The sequence below is a fragment of the Lutjanus erythropterus genome, chromosome 1 (assembly GCF_056507025.1).
Source record: "Lutjanus erythropterus isolate fLutEry1 chromosome 1, fLutEry1.hap2, whole genome shotgun sequence".
NCBI classification, from domain to species: domain Eukaryota; kingdom Metazoa; phylum Chordata; class Actinopteri; order Lutjaniformes; family Lutjanidae; genus Lutjanus; species Lutjanus erythropterus.
This window is the reverse complement of record NC_139317.1, coordinates 44,062,550-44,082,632: the sequence shown is the minus strand read 5'-3', so window position 1 is coordinate 44,082,632 and position 20,083 is coordinate 44,062,550. Positions and strand designations below refer to the sequence as shown.

Genomic DNA, 20,083 nt, shown 5'->3' with positions numbered 1-20,083 from the left:
TTCTTCTCGAGGCTCTGATTGCCGCACTGCATGAACAGAGAAAAAAAACTTCAAGTCTAGACTCTAATGATCTCACACATCCATCCATTATCCACACAGGTTTACCTGCTTGCTGCCTCATCCTCGACATCCAAAAAGTATTCATGTTGTCTTCCAGGTGAACTTTAATTTCACCACACATACACACACATAAACAAGGTACACACATTGTGTGAAAGGATTTCACATGTCTTTCTTTTCAGATTAAAATACACTTTGTAAGAGAAAGACATGACATTAATGCTCAAGAAAAAGAAAAAGAAGAAAGCATGAATACTTTTGCTCCTACAGAACACAGTGTAGTGGTGTGCTTCAGCCTCTTGTGGACAAAATTGGTATTACAACAAAAAAAAATCACTTGTTTTCACAATTGAAAAAGTTTTTGTTTTTTTGTTTTTTTAAAAAAAACCTGCCTCACAGATGAAAAAAGGAAGTTAGAAAGACTACCCTGGCAAAACCTTTTTTCACTTGTTATAAATACCTGTAGATCAGATTTTTTTTCCCTCACTGGTCTCTTAGGACTGTATATTTCCCCATGTCACAAGCCGGATGTAACCCACAGAATTGAACAGTATATTGATATTTATCTCAAGACAGCAAATACACCTTGCTGAGTTGAAATTAAACCTGAAAGCTGGCCTTGATGGAGTTTCATTGTAGTTTAGCTCAAGTTTATTTAAAACTGCTTTGATGCAAAAGACTTTTCTGAGCTAGATTTCCAGGAATCATTGGTTATCTCTTAAGAAATATGATCAGTTTGAACTGAACAGCTACAAACCTGTTAAATCTCTTCAGGTAAACTTTATCAGTGACATACTGTTTGAGATGAGCCACTTTCACAGAACACAGGAGATCAGCAGTTATAACCACACAAAGCACAGCAGTTTGATTTCTTGTACAATTCTTAGATTTGTTTTCACCTCAGGAGAAGATACTAAACAAAAAGCCAGTTAAAAAACTCAAAGCACTGTAAAAAAAAAAAAAAAAAAAGCTGAGCCAACTCAAAGTACTCAAACTTATTGCAATAGATTTTTAAGTTATGAACCCATCTCAAACTCTTAAGGATTGAAATAAACAAATTTTAAAAAAGTTTTGCAGGTTTGTTTTTCTCTTTAGTTGAGAAAATGTACTTTTCTTCTTCAGATAAATTTGAGTCTTTGAATTTTAGACAATGAAAATTAAATGATTTTTTAATTGTAAATATTACAATATTAACCATTACTAATTTTTGAAATGCATTTTTTGAGGGATTCTAAAACTCAAAGATTCAAGTTAATCTACAGAAGAAAAACAAATGTTTTACTTTCAGAACAAACCTACTGCAGCTGCTTTTAAAAGTATGTAGTTATATGCAGTATGCATACAATTGGGACACAGTACTTGTTCATAACATGGCGCCTTGAACCCTAACCCTCTTGCTGATACACCCATCACAAAGGACTCAGAAGAGTGATAAGCATGCTGGCTTGCTCCTCTGCTCTTTTTTTCTGACATACCCTGTGGCCCCAATCGTTGCAACTTAACAGAAAACCCCCATTCAAAATAAATGAGAGCCTGAATCTGTCTGAATGTGACTTTCTGGCAAATTTTTTTGTGTGTGGGTAGTGTATCTTTGGCATTTCATTTCTATATTTTACACTGACTCTTGTGTAAGTGTACAAGTGTTAACTTTATAATATGCATATTTATCTTCTGTTCTTGACTTTTTATGATTTCTTGCAACTATATTGTCACATAACGTGAAGCACATTGTGTTACCCTGTGTATGAAATGTGCTATATAAATAAGGTTTGAGTTATTATTACTATTATTATTATCAGCCTTGCTCTGGTTAGATCATAATTATGTTCTACATATGCATTATCTGTTTAATGATCTTAATTTGCACTCTGAAGGTTCAGTCTGTTAACAAATAAACATTGAAAACTTTAGAGCCTGTAGAATATAAATCTGAACAGTTCAATTTGGGGCCCCTGGGCAGTGTGTGACCCATGCTCCTTCTCTTGGCCAACCATGGAACTGACAAGCTCCTGCTTACACTTTCTGTCAGAAAGCCATCCTTCTAAATTTATTCCCCCAAAATGAAGCATATGGATGTTTATTGACAGTAGTGTTTTAATAACGTTGACCTTATATAGAACATACTTTTTCTATTTAATATAACACAATTTAAAGGGACAGTTCAATCCACAATCAAAAATACATATTTTCCGCCAGACCTTGCTATAAGGTGATTCACATAGGAACTACTTTCTTTCTAGTAGAAAGGAATACCTGCTGGTATTCCTGGTCTGTGGATCGTCTTGAGTAACCAGGTCTTTTTTTTTTTTTTTTTTTTTTTTTTGGGCACTTTTAGCACCACAAGTTGAGTGTCATTTAGTTCCATTATACTGGACAGAAGGCAGACATCTCTATAGCTGGTAACTCCAAAACTCTGCAACTCACACCAAAACAGTACAGACAGATAAATACTACTACAAGCCAGAGGAAAAATGTGTATTTTCGATTTTGAGGTGAACCGTCCCTTTAATGTAATGTAATTCTACATTTATTTTTGGCCCCTGACCCTCCATCCAGACAGATTTTTGGCCTTTTCTGGCAAGAATTTGGACACCTCCGATCTAAGTGAATTCTTAACAGTCCAGATGTTTTGTGTCAAGCGTTCAATAACAGAATCTTATTTATTTAATTGGTTTTACTGTTGAGACGTGACAGGAACCCTCTGGTGAAGTGTGATGATTTTCAAAATAAAACCAGTAAAGAAAATGAGCCCCTGCAGTCGGCCATATTTTGGGTAGATAATGTCTTTAACACGGAATTTCTCTGTAAAATAATATACAAGAATAAACGCTGTTATAATTAAAAGAATAAAAGTTGGGCAGAATGTTAAAATACCATTTTTAAAGAAAACTTATTTCATAAATATTTGATTCTAGGAAGGCTTGAACACGAATCCTCAATGTCAACATTATAGATGACTTAACAATGTCAATCCAAAAACATCTTTATTCCATTGTTGACTATTTGTTGTTGACAGGCTTCAGTTCAGTCTCAATAAGAAAGGCATCACCTTCAGTTTATAAGAAAACACGCAGGCACCAAAATATCTTGGTCTCCTCTGTGAACATGAAGCTGAAGTCAACTGAAGATGCACCCTTAATAACACAGCTCAGTTATTTCTTCAGCCTCTCACTCTCCTAAATTCAACTCATTTAAACACAGCATGGAGTGGGTGGGTGTGGACATACACACAGGAGTATGGTATGAATCTACACAACAGGTGGGAAATGTCATCACAACACTAACCATACATGCTTGTAGTCGTGCGCAAACATGTGTTTGCATGTCTGTGGTGGGTGTGTAATATAATTCAATGTGCTGATGAGCTGTGATCACCCTGTACTTCAGTCTGAAGCTTCAGCAGGTTTCAGAATCTCTTCTCCCTTTCATCCACATGAAAAACACCCAGGTCAAAGTTCAGCTCCAGCCCTCTTTGGTCGTCCTCTCTTTGATAGTTTTACTCTGATAGCTTCTCTGTGCTTGTGCTCGTTACTCAGGCGGCTTTAAATCTATAAGATGAGTCTCTGACCCAGGATCTTGCGGTTGATCTCAGCCAAGGCCACAGAAAACACAAAGGCCTTCTCATCGGAGAGACTTGCATAAATATCCACCTCCTTCTCTTGCTTCTCTGTGGACACATAAAAAAACACAATCAATCACAAAAAAGGTACTGATGCTGGCCTCAGGGTGGCGTACACAAGAGATATGAGGCAGACACTACGAGAGGTGAAAGTGACATGCTGTTGTGCTGAAAGAACCACAAGGTAGTTTAGGTTTTAGTTTTAGTTTAGCCTGTGTACCAACATGGTAAACAGTTCTCCGATTTAGTCAGTCATATCGTACATACTGCACATACAGTGGTTCCCAACCTTTTTTCCGAGGAGCCCCCCCCACTTGAGTCTATTAAAAGCTGAGCCCCTGAAGCCTGTGCACACTCCTACATACAGCAAAAGAATAAATTATTATTTCCAAGCTTTAACATTCATGTATAATAATATATTTTTGATTTTTTTTAAACAACCCAACACAGTAAACTTGTACACACTCAAACATTTATTATCACAGAGCTTGAGAGGTGACAGAGGAGTACGTATCCAACTACGTAGCATACTTTTTTTTGATTAAGAACAAAATCAAAATCTTTTACACTGCTCTGAATACAGTTATTTGTATAAAGTGTCATTAAATTGCAGTGCACGAATCTAATTTTGACAACCTCAGAGCAGACAAAGCCTTGGGGACCCCCTGTGATCTTTGGCACCCCACTTAGGCCTGGACCCCTGGTTGGGAACCAATGTTATAATATATATATTCTTTTTGTTTTTCATGGTATTGTCAATTTTCTACTCATGCTTCTTAGCTTGCAGTATTTGCTTTCATCCTTCTTCATATTTTCTCATTTTATGTTCGAGGGACAGTTCAACCCGAAATCACAAATACATATTTTTCTTCTTACCTGTAGTGTTATTTATCCATCTACATAATACTGGTGTTAGTAGAGTTTTGGAGCTATCAGCCATAGAGATGTCTGCCTTCAAATGTATTTTTATGGTGTTTTGAGCACTGCAAGCTGAGTGCCATTAGGTTCCATTATATTGATGAGAAGGCAGACATCATCGGAGGAAAAATATGTAATTTGAATTTTAGGAGGTGAACTGTCCCTTTAATTATTATGCATCGACATACCACGGCAAAATCCTTGGATGTAAAAACCATCCTGACAGTAAACCTGTTTGTGACTGAGTTATTAAGAAATGACTTCACACCTGCTTGGGCAAGTTTGGTCTCAACTCTTCAATGTATGATGAAAGCTCAACTCCCACACAAGATTCACACAGATTTAAGGTGCTTTCAGACAGCAAGTGGTTTCTGCTTCCCCTTTGAACGGGCCACAGCAGGACACTGCCACAGCTCGCTCTGATCCCACAGCCTACAGTATACAAGCCATCAGTGAAATCAGGAAAGAGTACTGAAAATCTGTATGCACATTACTAAAAATATTACTCAATCACAAGTAAAAGTACTGGTGTTAGAAAAATATGTAAGTAAAAGTTCAAAGTATTTGTCTCAGTTTAGACATTTTAAGTTACTTTTTAACCATTGATTATCAATCGCAGCTATTCAATCAAAGGAGTTTCTGTTTCTCCAAATCTTCAGTCTAAATGTCTCCATACTCTCCTGCTCTGCTCTGCTCTGTGGTCACAATCACTTCTCCAAACTAGGGTTGCAAAATTGTGTACATTTTCCTTAACCAGTAGTTTCAAATGCTTCCAATCAATTAATCATTAATAAAATACAAGGTACAAAATGCACTTTTAATTTTATTTTTCTCATTTTCAATTTTTAAGTTTAAGATTCCAACTTCAACAAATGTCTCCACCAGACAAAACAATGTCAAATGAGGTGCAATTACTGCCGTCTCGACACTACTGATTAAATATCCATGAATTTTAATTGGTTGAACTCTCAGAGGTAATTAATTTGTCCATATCTCATGGTTTTCGTTGGCCTGTTTGTGATCAGATCAACTTATTGGCTACAAAAATCCAGATAACTGTTAATTAATTAATTCAGAACTTTACATTCAAAATGTTAAAGTAACTAAGTAGATTACACAGTGTAAGTAAAGTAAAGAAAATCTACTCATAAACGTACAAATACCCAAAAAACCTACTTAATTACAGTAATTTGAGTTTTTGGAGTTAGTTACTTCCAGCCTCACTGGCCATTCCAGCCACAGGGCTGTGGTCCACTGATGGGGCCAGAAGAGGCAGTGGTGCTGTCAAATGGGTCAAATAAAATTTTTGGTTATTTACAGAGATAGTTATTTTATATCCAAATGTGTTAAAGAATCCAAATAAATAAAAACGTGAAATTAAACTGCATAATTTCAATGACGAATTAAGTTTTACTATCATCACACAAATCAAGATGCATCATCATCAGGTAAAGACAAACGTGTCAGCTGGCTGACCAAAAAAAGTTTTCTGCCTAATATGTGAGGAAACGTGTCAGTTCTGGTTCATTTTGCTTTTGAATGCTGACACCCATTAACAGGCAACTAACCAGTTTAAAAACATGCAAAATGACATGAAATACAAGAGGCGCTGTACTCCAATGCTCAATGGAACGGCACGTCAAAGCTCAATCCTTTTAGAGGTGCTTTTTCTGTTGGCTTTGGTGAAGTTTATTCACCAACTTTACGCATCTGAAAGTTATTAACAACTTACTTCAATCGCTGTTTGTTGTGACTTGATCTGCTCGCCTGAGCCTGTGGTATTTTCTAACAAGTCCTGCACCCTGGCCGACCTGCACATCACTTGCAAAACACTTTGGAATTATCCAACTTAATGGAACTTAAGGAACGAATTTTAGGAGCTTTAAATGAAGTAGGTTAGGCTATAACTGCACCAATCTTACTTGCTGAAAAAGACGAAACATGGTGTAAAAATTTGCAAATCTAAGCTTCCTTCCTAGAGTGTGTGCAAATTAACTGATGTGTGTAACCAGTCAATTGGCGGTTAAGAGATTAATGGTTAACCATTAACTTCCATATAATGATGTGCTTTCAATGTATGTGATGAGGGATAAAAACTACAGTTCTCATCCAGTGCAAAAACATTTTCCAAATTTTATCTGAAGCTGATTTGAGGCTTCAGCACGCTGAATTAGACAAATCAAGTCAGCAAAGAAGTGTCAGTTGTATTAGGAAACAGGAAATTTTATTGTGAAGAAACAGGAAGCTTTGTTGTTACCGTTTTTGCACATCAAGTGTCTTATGGACACGGCCTTCACTGATGAAGAAAGCAGTTGTCTTGTGCCTTAAAAAGTTTCAAATTTGTTCCACAACTTGTATGGAGACAGTTGCATGTTTTACTCCAACTGGATCCAAACAACAATTTGTTGCTTTAAAGACATTTCGACAGATTGACATGAGTCAAATGAACAAGATGGGAAATTAATAAATGACAACACAAGCCCACAGAGAATTGGTGTGATCTCTTGGGTCGAGGAAAAAGGCATAGAATTATTGCCTTATTGTGTGTTACATTCAGTTAGGGAGAGACGTTACAAGTAGACTTGCACCGATTTCAACTTTCTTAGCCGATTCCGATTTCCGATTATTGAGGGGTCTGACCTACCAATTCCGATTTTGGCCGGTTCCGATTTTCAGTCTTTCTAAGAACTGTAATTGACAGCATTCACAAACATTTTTGCAACTTTTCTTGTAAATATGTTCATAATAAGACACTGACTATTACATATTCATTTAATACTTTCTCCAAAATCATCCAGATTACAACCAGGCCTTGTTATAATTTTATATTAAGATTATGAATTGGGTGAACGTGATCTCGCGATATCATCTCGCGGGATTTCGTGGGACGCGATTTCACGTGATCTTTTGTGGAAGCGGATGTAAACAAACCGGAGACTAACGCGGTGCAACAGTTTGAAGTAAAACTTTGCTGTGAGAAAAACAAACACAGAAGTTAAAGGAGTCTGGATGAGAAAATGTTTGAGGAGACACATCAACGCAGGTTGTTTATTCTTCAGCCAGAACAGGAGGTGAGATTTTAACTGTCCCTCTGTGAACAGCAGTCTGCTGCTAGCTTTCTAGCATTAGCCTGAAGAGCTAGAGAGTTTAAGGCTGTTCTGAGACATTGTCAGCTGCTCTGTCTCGTTGTAGACTGCCTGTCTTCTCTTTATCCTGTTCTTGGAATCTGTCTCTGACACCATCTTCAAGCAGACGTGTGTCAAGAGTGTGTAGCTGTTATCAGCGCTGTGTTGACGTCACGGTCAGTTTGTCTGCTGCGCGCATGACGTGACCATCGTGCAGAACATGTGTGTGACAATGACGGGCACAGAACCGGATTTGTGACGCTGACCGGCCGGTCACCGGTCAAGGCCAGTCACGTGAAAACCGGCCCGATTCCGAGCATTGCCGATTAATCGGTGCAAGTCTAGTTACAAGAGACCTGAAGATGAAATGTAAAAACTACCTTTGTCCTCTTCCTGTTTCTTCAGCCCCACTGTTTTTGGTCTGCCCCGTCCCCTCCGGATGGGATCTGATTGGCTGTTGGCCCGGGATCTCCTCCTGTTCTCCATGTCATTGGTTAAAGACGGGTCGATCCTCTCTCTGCGAATGCGCTCCGTCCTCCTCCGCTTAAAGTCCAGCTTGTCTGGAGCAGAATGTTAAAAACATATCATGAGAAAATTGTTTGTGAGACAAAGTGTGTTTCTCAAACTTTTTACGCAACATACCACCTCAGAAAATATTAGGCTCCCCAAGTACCACTATTGTGACTGACACTGAAATACAGCAGCGTAGCCTAAGCTATTCAGCTACAGACGGTTCTCACAGGAGGCACGTTTATTCCGAGTAACAAGATAATTTATTGTTGACAACAACAAACTTGAGTACCATCAACTAGTCTGACTCACCAGATGCACACCGCCATTGGCTACGGTATCACAGCGTCTGCTATCTACGTTTTCAAAGTCCTCGGGAAACAAGAAAGGTGTTGCAATCTACACGCTGAAAACAGCAATGAACAAGCTGACAGCTGTTATCTTTCCTTTTGCAGTGATGTAGTCATTTTAAGGCCAGAGCTCTCCCCTGAAATGCAAATGTTCCACCAAAACAAGTTCCCCTTAAACATTATTTTGCAGCAGCACCGTCACTGCATCCTGGGCTTCGTGCTGCCCATGACATTTATGATTGGTTTAAAGAAATGCAAACAAGACGGGGTGTTTTTCCCAGCAGAAAGTGTATGCAGAAGGCCAGACCTTTCTCTAGTGCTGAGCGCTGCGGAGAGACGTCTGGCTATGCAAGACTAGTGTTAAACTGATTCCAGGCCATAATTATTCCTGAAGCACCACTGTACTAATATTCATCATGTTTTAATATCAATATATCTTCAAAAAACTGAAGTATTTAGCATTTACCTAAAGTGTCATCCTAATATGCACAAAGGGTACAACAGCCTCCGTCAGTGTCATACACTAACACGCTCAAATAAAACACAGTGTGGCTTTTAAAAAGACAATAAACATAAACTACAATACCAAAATCAAGACCATAGAGTTCAATTAGGGGTCACAACAAATCTACTTGCCCAAAGTCAGTTTTTACTTGCCCCTAAACAAATTGTTTTATTAATCGTTATTAAGTAACAACAAAGACTAAACTTAATTGTTTAATCTAGGGTTGCAGTTATAAAATGTGAAGAAACAGCTTTGAAAGGCTGAAAAGAGAATTCTATGCCATTTTACGTTAAACGTTTCTTTAACAATGAACTGATCATCAAAATAGATAAATAGTTCAATTCTTGAGCTGCCAGATTTACTTGTCTGACATGGCATTTAACTTTATTGTTGAGCCTTGCAACATATGAGCATGAAGACGTTTTAACATGAGGAGAAAAGGGGACAAAATCCAGGAGTGAGTTATAAATAAACACAAACACATGAAGAATTAATTCATCATAAATAATCCATTTGTCATGAGGAATTTCTTTTTTTAGCCATCAAAATGTTGTTTGTAATTCAAAGGACAACGCTGGCTGTGCAACAAACTCTTTTTCTCCTGCAGTGAACACACACAGACCATACTGTACATCAGTGGTTCCCCCGTAGGAGACCTCAGACCCACTGAAGGGGGGTGCAGGTCCAACTACATTTTCAGGCGTGATTCATTGGCTTTATACAAACTGAAACTTACCTGCTATGGCTGGAGAGCGCTCATTTAATTTGGCATTTAGGAGTTTTCTGCTAATAAACACATAACCACATGGACAGGACTTGCAAGCAACTGGAATCTAGAGAGAGAAAAAAACAGAAGATGTCATTATTGTTGAGGCATTGCCACTTGGGGGGAGGGGGTGACAATGTTAGCACAACAGAACAGCTCAGAAAATCAGCACAGATAGTAGCGTTGCTCCTCTTGGATCTTTTTCTTTCAGGAATATCTTACATCACACATACAAGTGAAGCTGATGTCATGTGACAGTCAAAGAAATGGATCAATTAAAAGTAGTCCAATTACTGCAGCGATATTGTAGAATATTTTCTGATAGGTTATTTTGAAGAGTATGAGCTGTATATGCACTAGGGCTGAACAACTGATCAAAATTGTATCAAAATCACAATTTGGTCTACTGCCATTTTCAAATCGCAGGATCCACAATTTTATAACATTAAATGCAAAATGTGTGTCAAAATGCTATTTTAAATTACATATTGTGGTACTGCAGAGGTGTTCTGGCCAACACATCATCCTCTAGACTTCAGAAAACATCTTTGTTAAGTACAGATCCCTGAAACCAATAACACACTGTAACTGTTTAGATGTGTTTTTCAATGAAAATGAGAATAATGATGTAAAAAGGAGCCTTTCCTAGAATATCTCAAATCATATTGCAATTGCAAAATCGGTCACAATAACTGCAGTGAGATATTTCTTCAAAATTATTCAAAACTTATATGTGTATGTTTGTAATTCAGTTCAAGCTTAAAATGAATAAATTATAATAAAAACAGCCCTGACATACTGGTGTAAGCCACAGAGAAACAATCATACCAACGTACATCAAAAAAAAAATCAAATCAGGACTTAATTATATTGGGAACTCTAAAATAAGATAAAATAATTAAATGGTATAGATTTTGCTAAAATGTACACTCTTCAATTCAGGAAACAAAACACTGTTTGTTTTAGTGATATTTAACTAGTTACAGACCAATTATCAGGCATTTGAGATAATCAGCAGCATTGGCTGACGCCTGCGCTCAAGAGGCTGATAAACAAACTGTGTGCAGGCAGCCTCGTCAGTGTGGCTGCTGTGAAACACTGTTCGCACTTTGCCTTTTTTTGGGAGGGTAGAGAAAAAGTTAGTTTGGAGATTTGTACTACATCTCTCATGCTGTCATCCTGCTCTAAACGTTTGTCTAAATGTCCTCAGTCAAAGTCTCCTAAATGAGAGAAAATGTCATCTAAAGCTGTTACTCGCTGGTGTTAAATATATATCATGTTAGAATCTATAGAATAATGCAGTTGAATGAAATCACCTCTGACATACTGAACCCTGCTCTCACTTAAGTACCAGTCACATTCTGAAATCCACAGCATGTGTTTTTCTATTTCATTAAAGGGAAAATTCAGCTATTTTCATGTGGAGGTTCAGTCAGTGTTGATTGTAAATGTAGTTCAGTTAAGCAATAAATTCCTACAACCCTTTGAGGTCTGGTTCAATGTCCTGCTCACAACACTATCTGACTGGTTAGAAGTCACAAGTAACAGCCAATCAACACAGACACACTGTGTCACAGACAGGGAGAGACAGCGCTGCATTGGTCATCAAGGAGGAGCTGTGTAGATGTTGAGACAGCACATATCGTCTAAGTTTCAATAAATATCACAATCCTGTGATCTGTTTCTATGACAACAGCATAGTTACAGCAGTGAAAATGCCCAAAGCCATGTCTGGGATTTCACTCGGGGCGATATGACTGTTTTCAAATCAGACGCTCTTCCTATTTTTTAAAACTCTGCTGCCTCACAGAGATGAGCTGCAGAGTAAAACACAGCGTGAATCTGTCCTGTCTTTTCACTGCAACTCAGCATTGAGATGTTGGGTACTCTAACTTATATAAAAGTAACAGTCACAGTAAAACTTTTTTCACACTACGGCTACAAGGATTTTGTGGGTGCCGAATCGTGGAGGGACGATCCATATGTGACACGGGACAACTGTGATTCATTGCACCCCGAACCCTTGTCTATAGCTATTATGTTGTTGGCCAAAAGAAAAATAATCATCTTTGCACGCCACTCTATCAACCTAGAGGCAATGACCAGAAATCCAAGCTGAAAAGTCTGTAGTTCTTCCTGCATCCAGTGATGTCACTGGAAGAACTACAGATTTTACAGCACAAGAATTCAGTTTTCTTGGTCAATATAGCAACACTGATGAACTTACTGCTTCAACTGACTTCCTTTACCATCAACACTGGCTGGACAGCCACATAAAAAGTGTACAATTTTCCCTTTAATAAAAAAGATCTCCTAAAACATGTTTCAGGCTAAGATGTAGCTATATTAGATTTTAATGTGTATGCAACAATGGAATTATACGTGACATTTCAGAATTGATGATTTTGTCAGGTAAGTGGGTCACAAATTTATGTGCCCAAAGTTTTACTTTGACACATAATTTTTGTTTTATTTATTAGCAGTTATAAAACACCACATTTAATTGTGTTTTTTTCCCAATTTGCCCAGTTAGGCAATTGAGTTGCTTGATTTACTAGCCAGACATGGCATTTTATTTGTCCCGGGCAAGCAGGCAAGCCTTATTGTTGAGCCCTGCATTTCATTGTTTTGATACTGGCATTATTTATAGTAGGCCTGGGCAATATAGCTCAAATACCTTTCATGATAGTGAAGTTTCATAACAGTCAATATAGATAATTACTGATCATGTAGGTTGTGACTGACGACATGTTTTGTACTCCAAGAGGTGGAAGCTGCTGAGGAGATAAAATGAGTAAATATCACAATATTTTTCAGCTCTTTTCATGTGGAGGTTAAGTCAGTGTTGATTGTAAATGTAGTTCAGTTAAGCAATAAATTCCTACTGCTGCTATACTGACTAAGAAAATTGAGTTTTTGTGCTAATGGAGCTGTGCAGCAGGGCCTACATGTACCAGGATACATTGCAGGTGAGCTTGTGACTGTTGTCGTGTCATCACCACCCTAGCTGCGGCTGCAAAGGATCGCAGAATTCACAGTTCAGATCGTATCACTGTCTTGAGTTATGGATCAGATCATTTTTCAGATCAGCAAAAAAGAAAAAAGTAAGGATTAGAGTTAAATTATTTTAAAAATGCACTTGTCTTTGAACACTCTGTCTGTAGTCATCACCACAGCAATGTCATGTAATAATAACATAATAATGACAAAATAAATATGCATATATAATAACTGTATATGATAAAAACTGCACTATAATAATACTACACAGTAAACTTAGAATAATATACTCTACACTATACTATAGTACATATAATAGATAATTACACTGTATAGTGTAGTACGCTACAACCCTTTGAGGTCTGGTTCAATGTCCTGCTCACAACACTATCTGACTGGTTAGAAGTCACAAGTAACAGCCAATCAACACAGACACACTGTGTCACAGACAGGGAGAGACAGCGCTGCATTGGTCATCAAGGAGGAGCTGTGTAGATGTTGAGACAGCACATATCGTCTAAGTTTCAATAAATATCACAATCTTGTGATCTGTTTCTATGACAACAGCATAGTTACAGCAGTGAAAATGCCCAAAGCCATGTCTGGGATTTCACTCGGGGCGATATGACTGTTTTCAAATCAGACGCTCTTCCTATTTTTTAAAACTCTGCTGCCTCACAGAGATGAGCTGCAGAGTAAAACACAGCGTGAATCTGTCCTGTCTTTTCACTGCAACTCAGCTATTTTGTAAAACTCTGATTGTTGATTGTTGATTGTTGAGTTATAATATTTTTGACCACATACCTCAATTTTGCGACAGGACTGTAGGGATGACTATTGGTGCTTTCACAAAATATTTACCCAATGAGATTTTTGGATAAATAATCATTGGTAATGTGGAGATAATGATTGTGTGGGTAAGTAAATAATAGTTAGAAGTTAGAGTAATCTTGCCAACATCCCAATAAATTTAATTTGATTAATTTTTCCTTATTTGCAAGTTAACTTCCTGTAAAATAATTAAATGACCTGGATTTTGCCCAGCTTACGTGGCTAATTTGAGAAAAAGCACAATAATAAAAAACGTGACATTTATCAAAATAATATTATTTGTATATTTTCCATGTGTTGAATAGGCCTATTAGAGTGTGACAAAACTGAACAGCAGGCACAGGAGTAGCTTAATGTGTGTAGCTACTTGGATGGATCATTCAGACAGCATGAAGGCTCTAATCTTTACCCAGCAGAAACCCAGCAGCTAACTTGTTAAATGTTTGACTGGGGTTTAGTGATACTGTGGTTTAGTTACACGTGTGCAGTGAGGCTCATCTGAACCCCATTTCCTTCTTCAGAGCTGCTCTGACTGTAGCAGGACTGATATCAATACGAGTACGAAGTAGTAAATAAGCTAGACAGTCAATAACAACGTTCAATATTGAGTGAAAACGCATTTTCTCACCTGTTGGTCGCATTCGGGACAAGATTTAGTAGCCATTTTGACTTTCTTTGTTTTATTTGCCGACATAGTCGGTAGGTTTGGTCCAGCGACTCGCCGATAGAGATATGTAGCTCTCCGGTAACTGACGTTACTGCTCGTCTCTGCGGTACATGGACGGTGACCGGTCTGTTCTAACCTACACTAACACATGATACGAGAAACACACACCGAGAAAGCCAAATGACAACACAGCTTTAAAAACACATACACATTACAGTGGACTGAGGGCTAAATCTGCGAGCATGCGCACTGACACTCCGACTGCTGCTGTGTTGCATTCAGGATCCTTGGGGGAAAATGGTAAATAGTTGGGGAAGGGGGGGGTGTTAACACCACCAAACCGGTTTCGATCCGACTTTTATCAGCATTAAAAGCATTTAATATTTCTTCTGTCAACTTTATAACTACATTTTTTTGTTTTGCTGAAGTGACATTACTGTACACATGGAAAACTTCAAAAGACTGAAAGGTGCCTCTCTAATCATTAAATCATCATTTAATGATGCAGAGCAACACAAACTTTCCATGCTTTTAAAAAAAATGGGACACAACACTGATTTGGTTTCGTTCATATTATGCTTAAAACACACCCATGGTTTATAAACACAACCCCTCTGCCCCTGTGCCTTACTTTGCTTTTTAAAGGGCACATAATCTGGAGGCCAAGTGGAGCTGGACATGCTCAAATGCACTGCTGTGCACTTTAGATACTGAGCTATAGATCATCTGAATAGGGCGTGTGTCAGTACATGTCCGTGTGTGTGTTTGTGTGTGTGTCAGAATTTGCGTACAGAAGAATGATATAAATCAGAATAAAAGAGATTCAAAGAACAATAGTGTGGGGTGTCATGATTCTCCAAATCCATGATTCAATTTGACTTTTTGATTAAAGCATTGCTTTCTTAATTAATAAAGGTCAACAGATCATTGGTTTTATATCCTGACACTATCATTTACATTTTCTAATTCTTCTTTAAAAAAATTTAACTGCATGTCTTTAAATGGGAGGAAGCCAGAGCACCTGGAGGGAACCCATGCAGACACAGTGGCATGCATGCAGACCACCGTGTCTGCCCAATGTACCATGAATGTTCATGTGTCTCCAAGCCATGGAGCCACATCTCCATTCGTGGCACATGCCTTTTTAATACCTAATACTGACGAGAACCAGGCGCCCCCCCCCCCCAAGTGGGCAAGGAGAATCTCCCTGGTTCTCTTTACAGGAAGACTGGAAGAAGACTCTACAAAAGCACACAGAAGAAGGAGGCTCTCTTCCTGGGCTGTGTCACCACTAGGTTTTGTGATGTGAATGTTGTTTTCAGTGTCAAATTAAGGGTATTGTCAGTTAGTCAGTCAGAGGACCACCCCATCGGGGCCAGTATTGGGCTTCAGTATCTTGCCTGGTGACATTTCGGCATCTAGACTGGAGGAGTCAGAGATGGAACAGCCAATCTTTGGATTTACGGTTGACCCGCTCTCTTCCTGGGCCACAGCCGCCCCTGCATGCCTTCAAATGGGTGGAAGCCAGAGCACCTGGAGGGAACCCATGCAGACACGGTGGCATGCATGCAGACCACCGTGTCTGCCCAGTGTGCCATGAATGTTGATGTGTCTCCATGGAGCCACATCTCCATTCGTGGCACATGCCTTTTTAAGAAGGGGGGCGGTTAAGTATGTTTTTTAAGTAGCGTTTTTTTTTTTTTTTTTTCATAGAGAGCCATTAGTGCTGTGGCAGTCTATTTTGTATGGGTGACCTGATTCTCTGAAATGTGCGGCTGATCCTCTCTCGTACGGTCGGCCCTCTCGGAGTCTCTTCTGCGGCCTGCACCTGGCCCGGCACCACATAGTCGACTGTCTCGGCGCTTGAGTTATTCCTCACCCGTCTGGGAAAGAAGCGCCTGACCGACTTTCTCAAACGCGAAAAGATGTTGCGTTCGTTACGCATACGTCGCCAGACGTCCTCGGGGATCAGCATCTCCTGAACCTCCAAGATTTCATGTTTGAGGTCGTTTGCATGCTCTTTTGTCCTCCTCAGCTCCGCATTAAGTATAGCGAGCCTCCTGCGGCCCTCGATCTCAAACATGCCCTCAAGTCCTTCCGTTTGGATCTGGAGTTCCCTAACTCTTGCTATCAGAGCTTGGTTGTGTTGTGCATATTGCCTCTTTATCTCCTCAGCATAATTCCTCTGTTGTGTGAGGACCCTGTTCTCCTCCTCCAACCTCTCAATCCGTTGCTGGAGGAGTTGGTTGGTAGAGTCAGTTTCCTGTCTCAGAGAGGAGTCTGAGGAGCTCTGACTTTCACTATCACTTCTCTCTCTGAGGAGGCTGTTGATTTGTTCTAAGAGACTGGGCGCTTCTTTGGACAACTTCGTAATGCTTGCGCGTAGTTCGTCGTTGATCTGAGTGATGATCTCGATTTGCAAGGTGATAAATTCACGGGTTGCAGCGCGGTTCTCAATTTCGGGATTTATCTCATCATGCGCTGTTGAGAATTGAAGTACAGCAGTGCCTTCGGTGTTTTGGCCCTTCAGTTTATTCAAATACTGCTTCATATTCGTAATCGATAATCGCAAGTTTTTCTTTTGTTCACGAAGGTGGTAATTTTCATGGACCAGTCTCAGGTAGGTTTTGAAAATCTGCGCTAGTTCGGGATTAATTTCGTTAATCTGCTCTAGTGTGGAATTCATTTGGTTATTCTGCGCTGGTTCAGGAATGATTTGGTTAATGTACGCTGGTTCAGGATTCATTTCGTTATTCTGCGCTGGTTCAGGAATGATTTGGTTAATGTGCGCTGGTTCGGGATTCATTTCGTTATTCTGCGCTGGTTCAGGAATGATTTGGTTAATCTGCGCTGGTTCAGGATTCATTTCGTCGTTCTGTGCTAGCTCTGGATTCAAATGCCTCGTGACAGCTCTGCTGAAAAAAAAAGACAGATTTGGCTCGGCGGGTCTATATATAAACACGGTACAGTAATGACGTCACAAATCTGCCGCGAGTTTAAAGGCAATGACGTCACTTCAAAGGCTTCGATGTTGTCCTTTGATCTAGAGCTGTTGTGATTTAAAAAAAATAATAACTTTATTTATAGGAAAAAACATTTACAACAATATGGCATAATTAAAAAACAGTATAGAACATTAACATAAGGCACAGTACATAGAACAAATAACTTCAATTATATAGCATAATGCAGAGTAATACATAACATAAAAGAGAATAAATAAAATTAGTAGAAAAGAAAAATTCTTCATGAGTTTTCAGGAGAGATTTGGTGTGTGACCCCCAGCAGGTTTACAGGTCCTCATCCTGACACTGTAATGGTAGACTTTTGCTTAAGCTTAAGCTTTACGCCTTCATGACCCCAGGAGGGAAAAAAGAAAAAAATCCAAATCACACACAACATTGATGGCTCAAACCAGACGATTCTCCAGAATAGACTGGTTAGTGACAGATACAATGCTTGCAAGTTTCAAATTGTGGAATATTATCCCCCACACCACTTATTGATCACTGTTGTACTGATTAATCAATAGAAGAAAAGGATATTGGAAATTCAATGCCAATCTTCTAAAATGTGATGAATATTGTAATGGCATAAAAGATCTGCAAGAAGTCTTGCAAGATGACTTCATAATATCACATAACTTAGAAATGGGAATTTTTAAAATACATTTGCCAATATTCAATCTCCTATAGTAAGCATATAAGAGAATGATACATTTGATTACATCCATTTTCATCCATTGTGAGATCTTCACAATGAATGAATGAATGAATGAATGAATGAATGGATGGATGGATGGATGGATGGATGGATGGATGGATGGATGGATGACTCACATTCCTCCCAGAACTGTGCTCCAAACACCCAATCAGGGCCACTTCTGCAAAGTTGAGTATCCCTCATATACATTTATTGACTGAGTCAATTACCCTCACAAAATACCCATTATATGTATGTATATCTATATCTATCTATGTGATATATGTATATATATGTATATATATATATATATATATTTTTTTTTATTTATTTATTTTTTTTTTTAAAACTAAAACCAACATGGAAACTCAACGCTGTAGCCATAATTTTAGAAATTTTGAGTCCACTATTCCCATTTTAAACATTAAAGTAAGACTCAATTGTTATATTCCTTGGATTAAAAAAGGATTTAATTAATTTCTTTAATTGTTTAAATTCTATTTTATTTACATTTTATTTCCCAACACACCTCTGTCCTGAAAAAACATGAATTTTCCTGAACATTAACTTTTCATAAGGTGAGAAAAAAAATATTGTGACGATTATAATTATTATTATTTAATAATAATTATTATTATTTATTCATGCATTTATTTTTTGATGTAGGCTAAAATAAAACGGCTTCAACAGAGATATGATCTGCCCCAGTGTCAAGTTACAGTTCAACAACATGTGCAGCTTCCCCGTTCTAAAAGACAAGGAGTCGTCTGCCCGGAGGTCTGACTGGATTCCACTCAAATGACCAAACAGCTTCTCCTCTTTTCCTCTTTGATTTTGCAGGAGTGTCAGTTCAGTTTGAGCAGCCAGCAGGTGGAAAACCTTTAAATACCTTCATAAATATCGTGGAAGCCCATTCAAGTGTCTTATTTACCTTAAATTATATATTAAATGAAAATAAAGTTACTGACTGCTGCTTCAAAATAGGTAATGGATGAATTTTACAGCATTTTTAATATTTATCGTATTTAAACATGAATCATACAATGCTTTTAAATAATGTAGGTTTTTCTTTGTTTGTATTCTTGTTCCGCACATTTTCTTCTATTAGTGTGAAGAATTCACTATCAGAGTTTGTGTGAAAGTAAAGAGCTCACCACATCTGTATTATGTACTCAGAAGCTAGAGGAAATATTATAGACCCTCTTATGCGATAGGTCAACAAGTTTCTAACTCGCTGGCTCTTCTTTTTTTAATTGACTGATTAAGCTGACTTATTGTTACATTGATGCTATAACCTACAACAAGTTTGGTGTGAGTCAGTCAACAGAAAAGGCCAGAGAGAAAGAAACACCACAGAGTATGTGGTAAAAACTCTGTGTAACTGATCATAAATGTCACTTACTAACTAGCTAATCTGTTCTGTCACTGTTTACCAACAGAGAAATATTGTTGAACAAGCTATTCTTTACTGGATATAGAATATTAGCAAATTGCAACATATAATCCTTCTGAAATATGCATTTTTCCATTCTATTCAACTGAGTAAAAAACTAGAGAACATAATAGAATTGTGTGTGCTGGATTAAATCATATTTTTGACTGATAAAGCCACTTTATTGTTATATTTATGCTAAAGCCCAGTGGTTCCTAACCTGTTTTCCATGGAAAACTCCCTACTTCTATCTAAGGAAGGCTGAGCCTCCAACAAATAGGTTTGCGTACAGATTTATGTGAATTTTAGTTGACATGTGAAAATCTAATTTTGACAACCTCAGAGCAGACAAAACCTTGAGGAGCCCCTGTGATTTTTGAGGTCCGGGACCCCAGGGTGGGAACCAGTGCTATAGTCTATAACAAGTTTGGTGTCAGTTAGTCAACAAAAAGGACAGAGACAGAGAGAAAGAAATGTACAATATTCTGGTCTGGATTTTTTAGAATTATATGCTTGTGTGTGAGTTTCATGTCTCTATAATCCATGTAGACTGACATACACCAGATAATAACATAAAACCATAATGAGTCACTCAATA

At 38.2% G+C, this 20,083-nt stretch overlaps 1 protein-coding gene across 2 annotated transcripts; it reads right to left on the bottom strand.

The window, feature by feature from the left end:
* Window positions 1-3,027: 3,027 nt before the first annotated feature.
* On the bottom strand, window positions 3,028-14,629 carry c1h16orf87 (chromosome 1 C16orf87 homolog). 2 transcript variants are annotated; one of them, XM_084722083.1, is made up of 5 exons: window positions 14,560-14,629; window positions 14,313-14,422; window positions 9,824-9,920; window positions 8,103-8,282; window positions 3,028-3,727 (listed from the first exon to the last, which is right to left on the bottom strand). In XM_084722083.1, the coding sequence occupies exons 1-5, from the start codon at window positions 14,627-14,629 to the stop codon at window positions 3,609-3,611; spliced, it is 576 nt and encodes a 191-aa protein (XP_084578209.1). In that variant the 3' UTR covers window positions 3,028-3,608. The 2 variants fall into 2 exon arrangements, with proteins under 2 accessions (XP_084578209.1, XP_084578208.1); XM_084722082.1 differs by lacking the exon at window positions 14,560-14,629 and having other exon boundaries at window positions 14,313-14,550.
* Window positions 14,630-20,083: the final 5,454 nt, after the last annotated feature.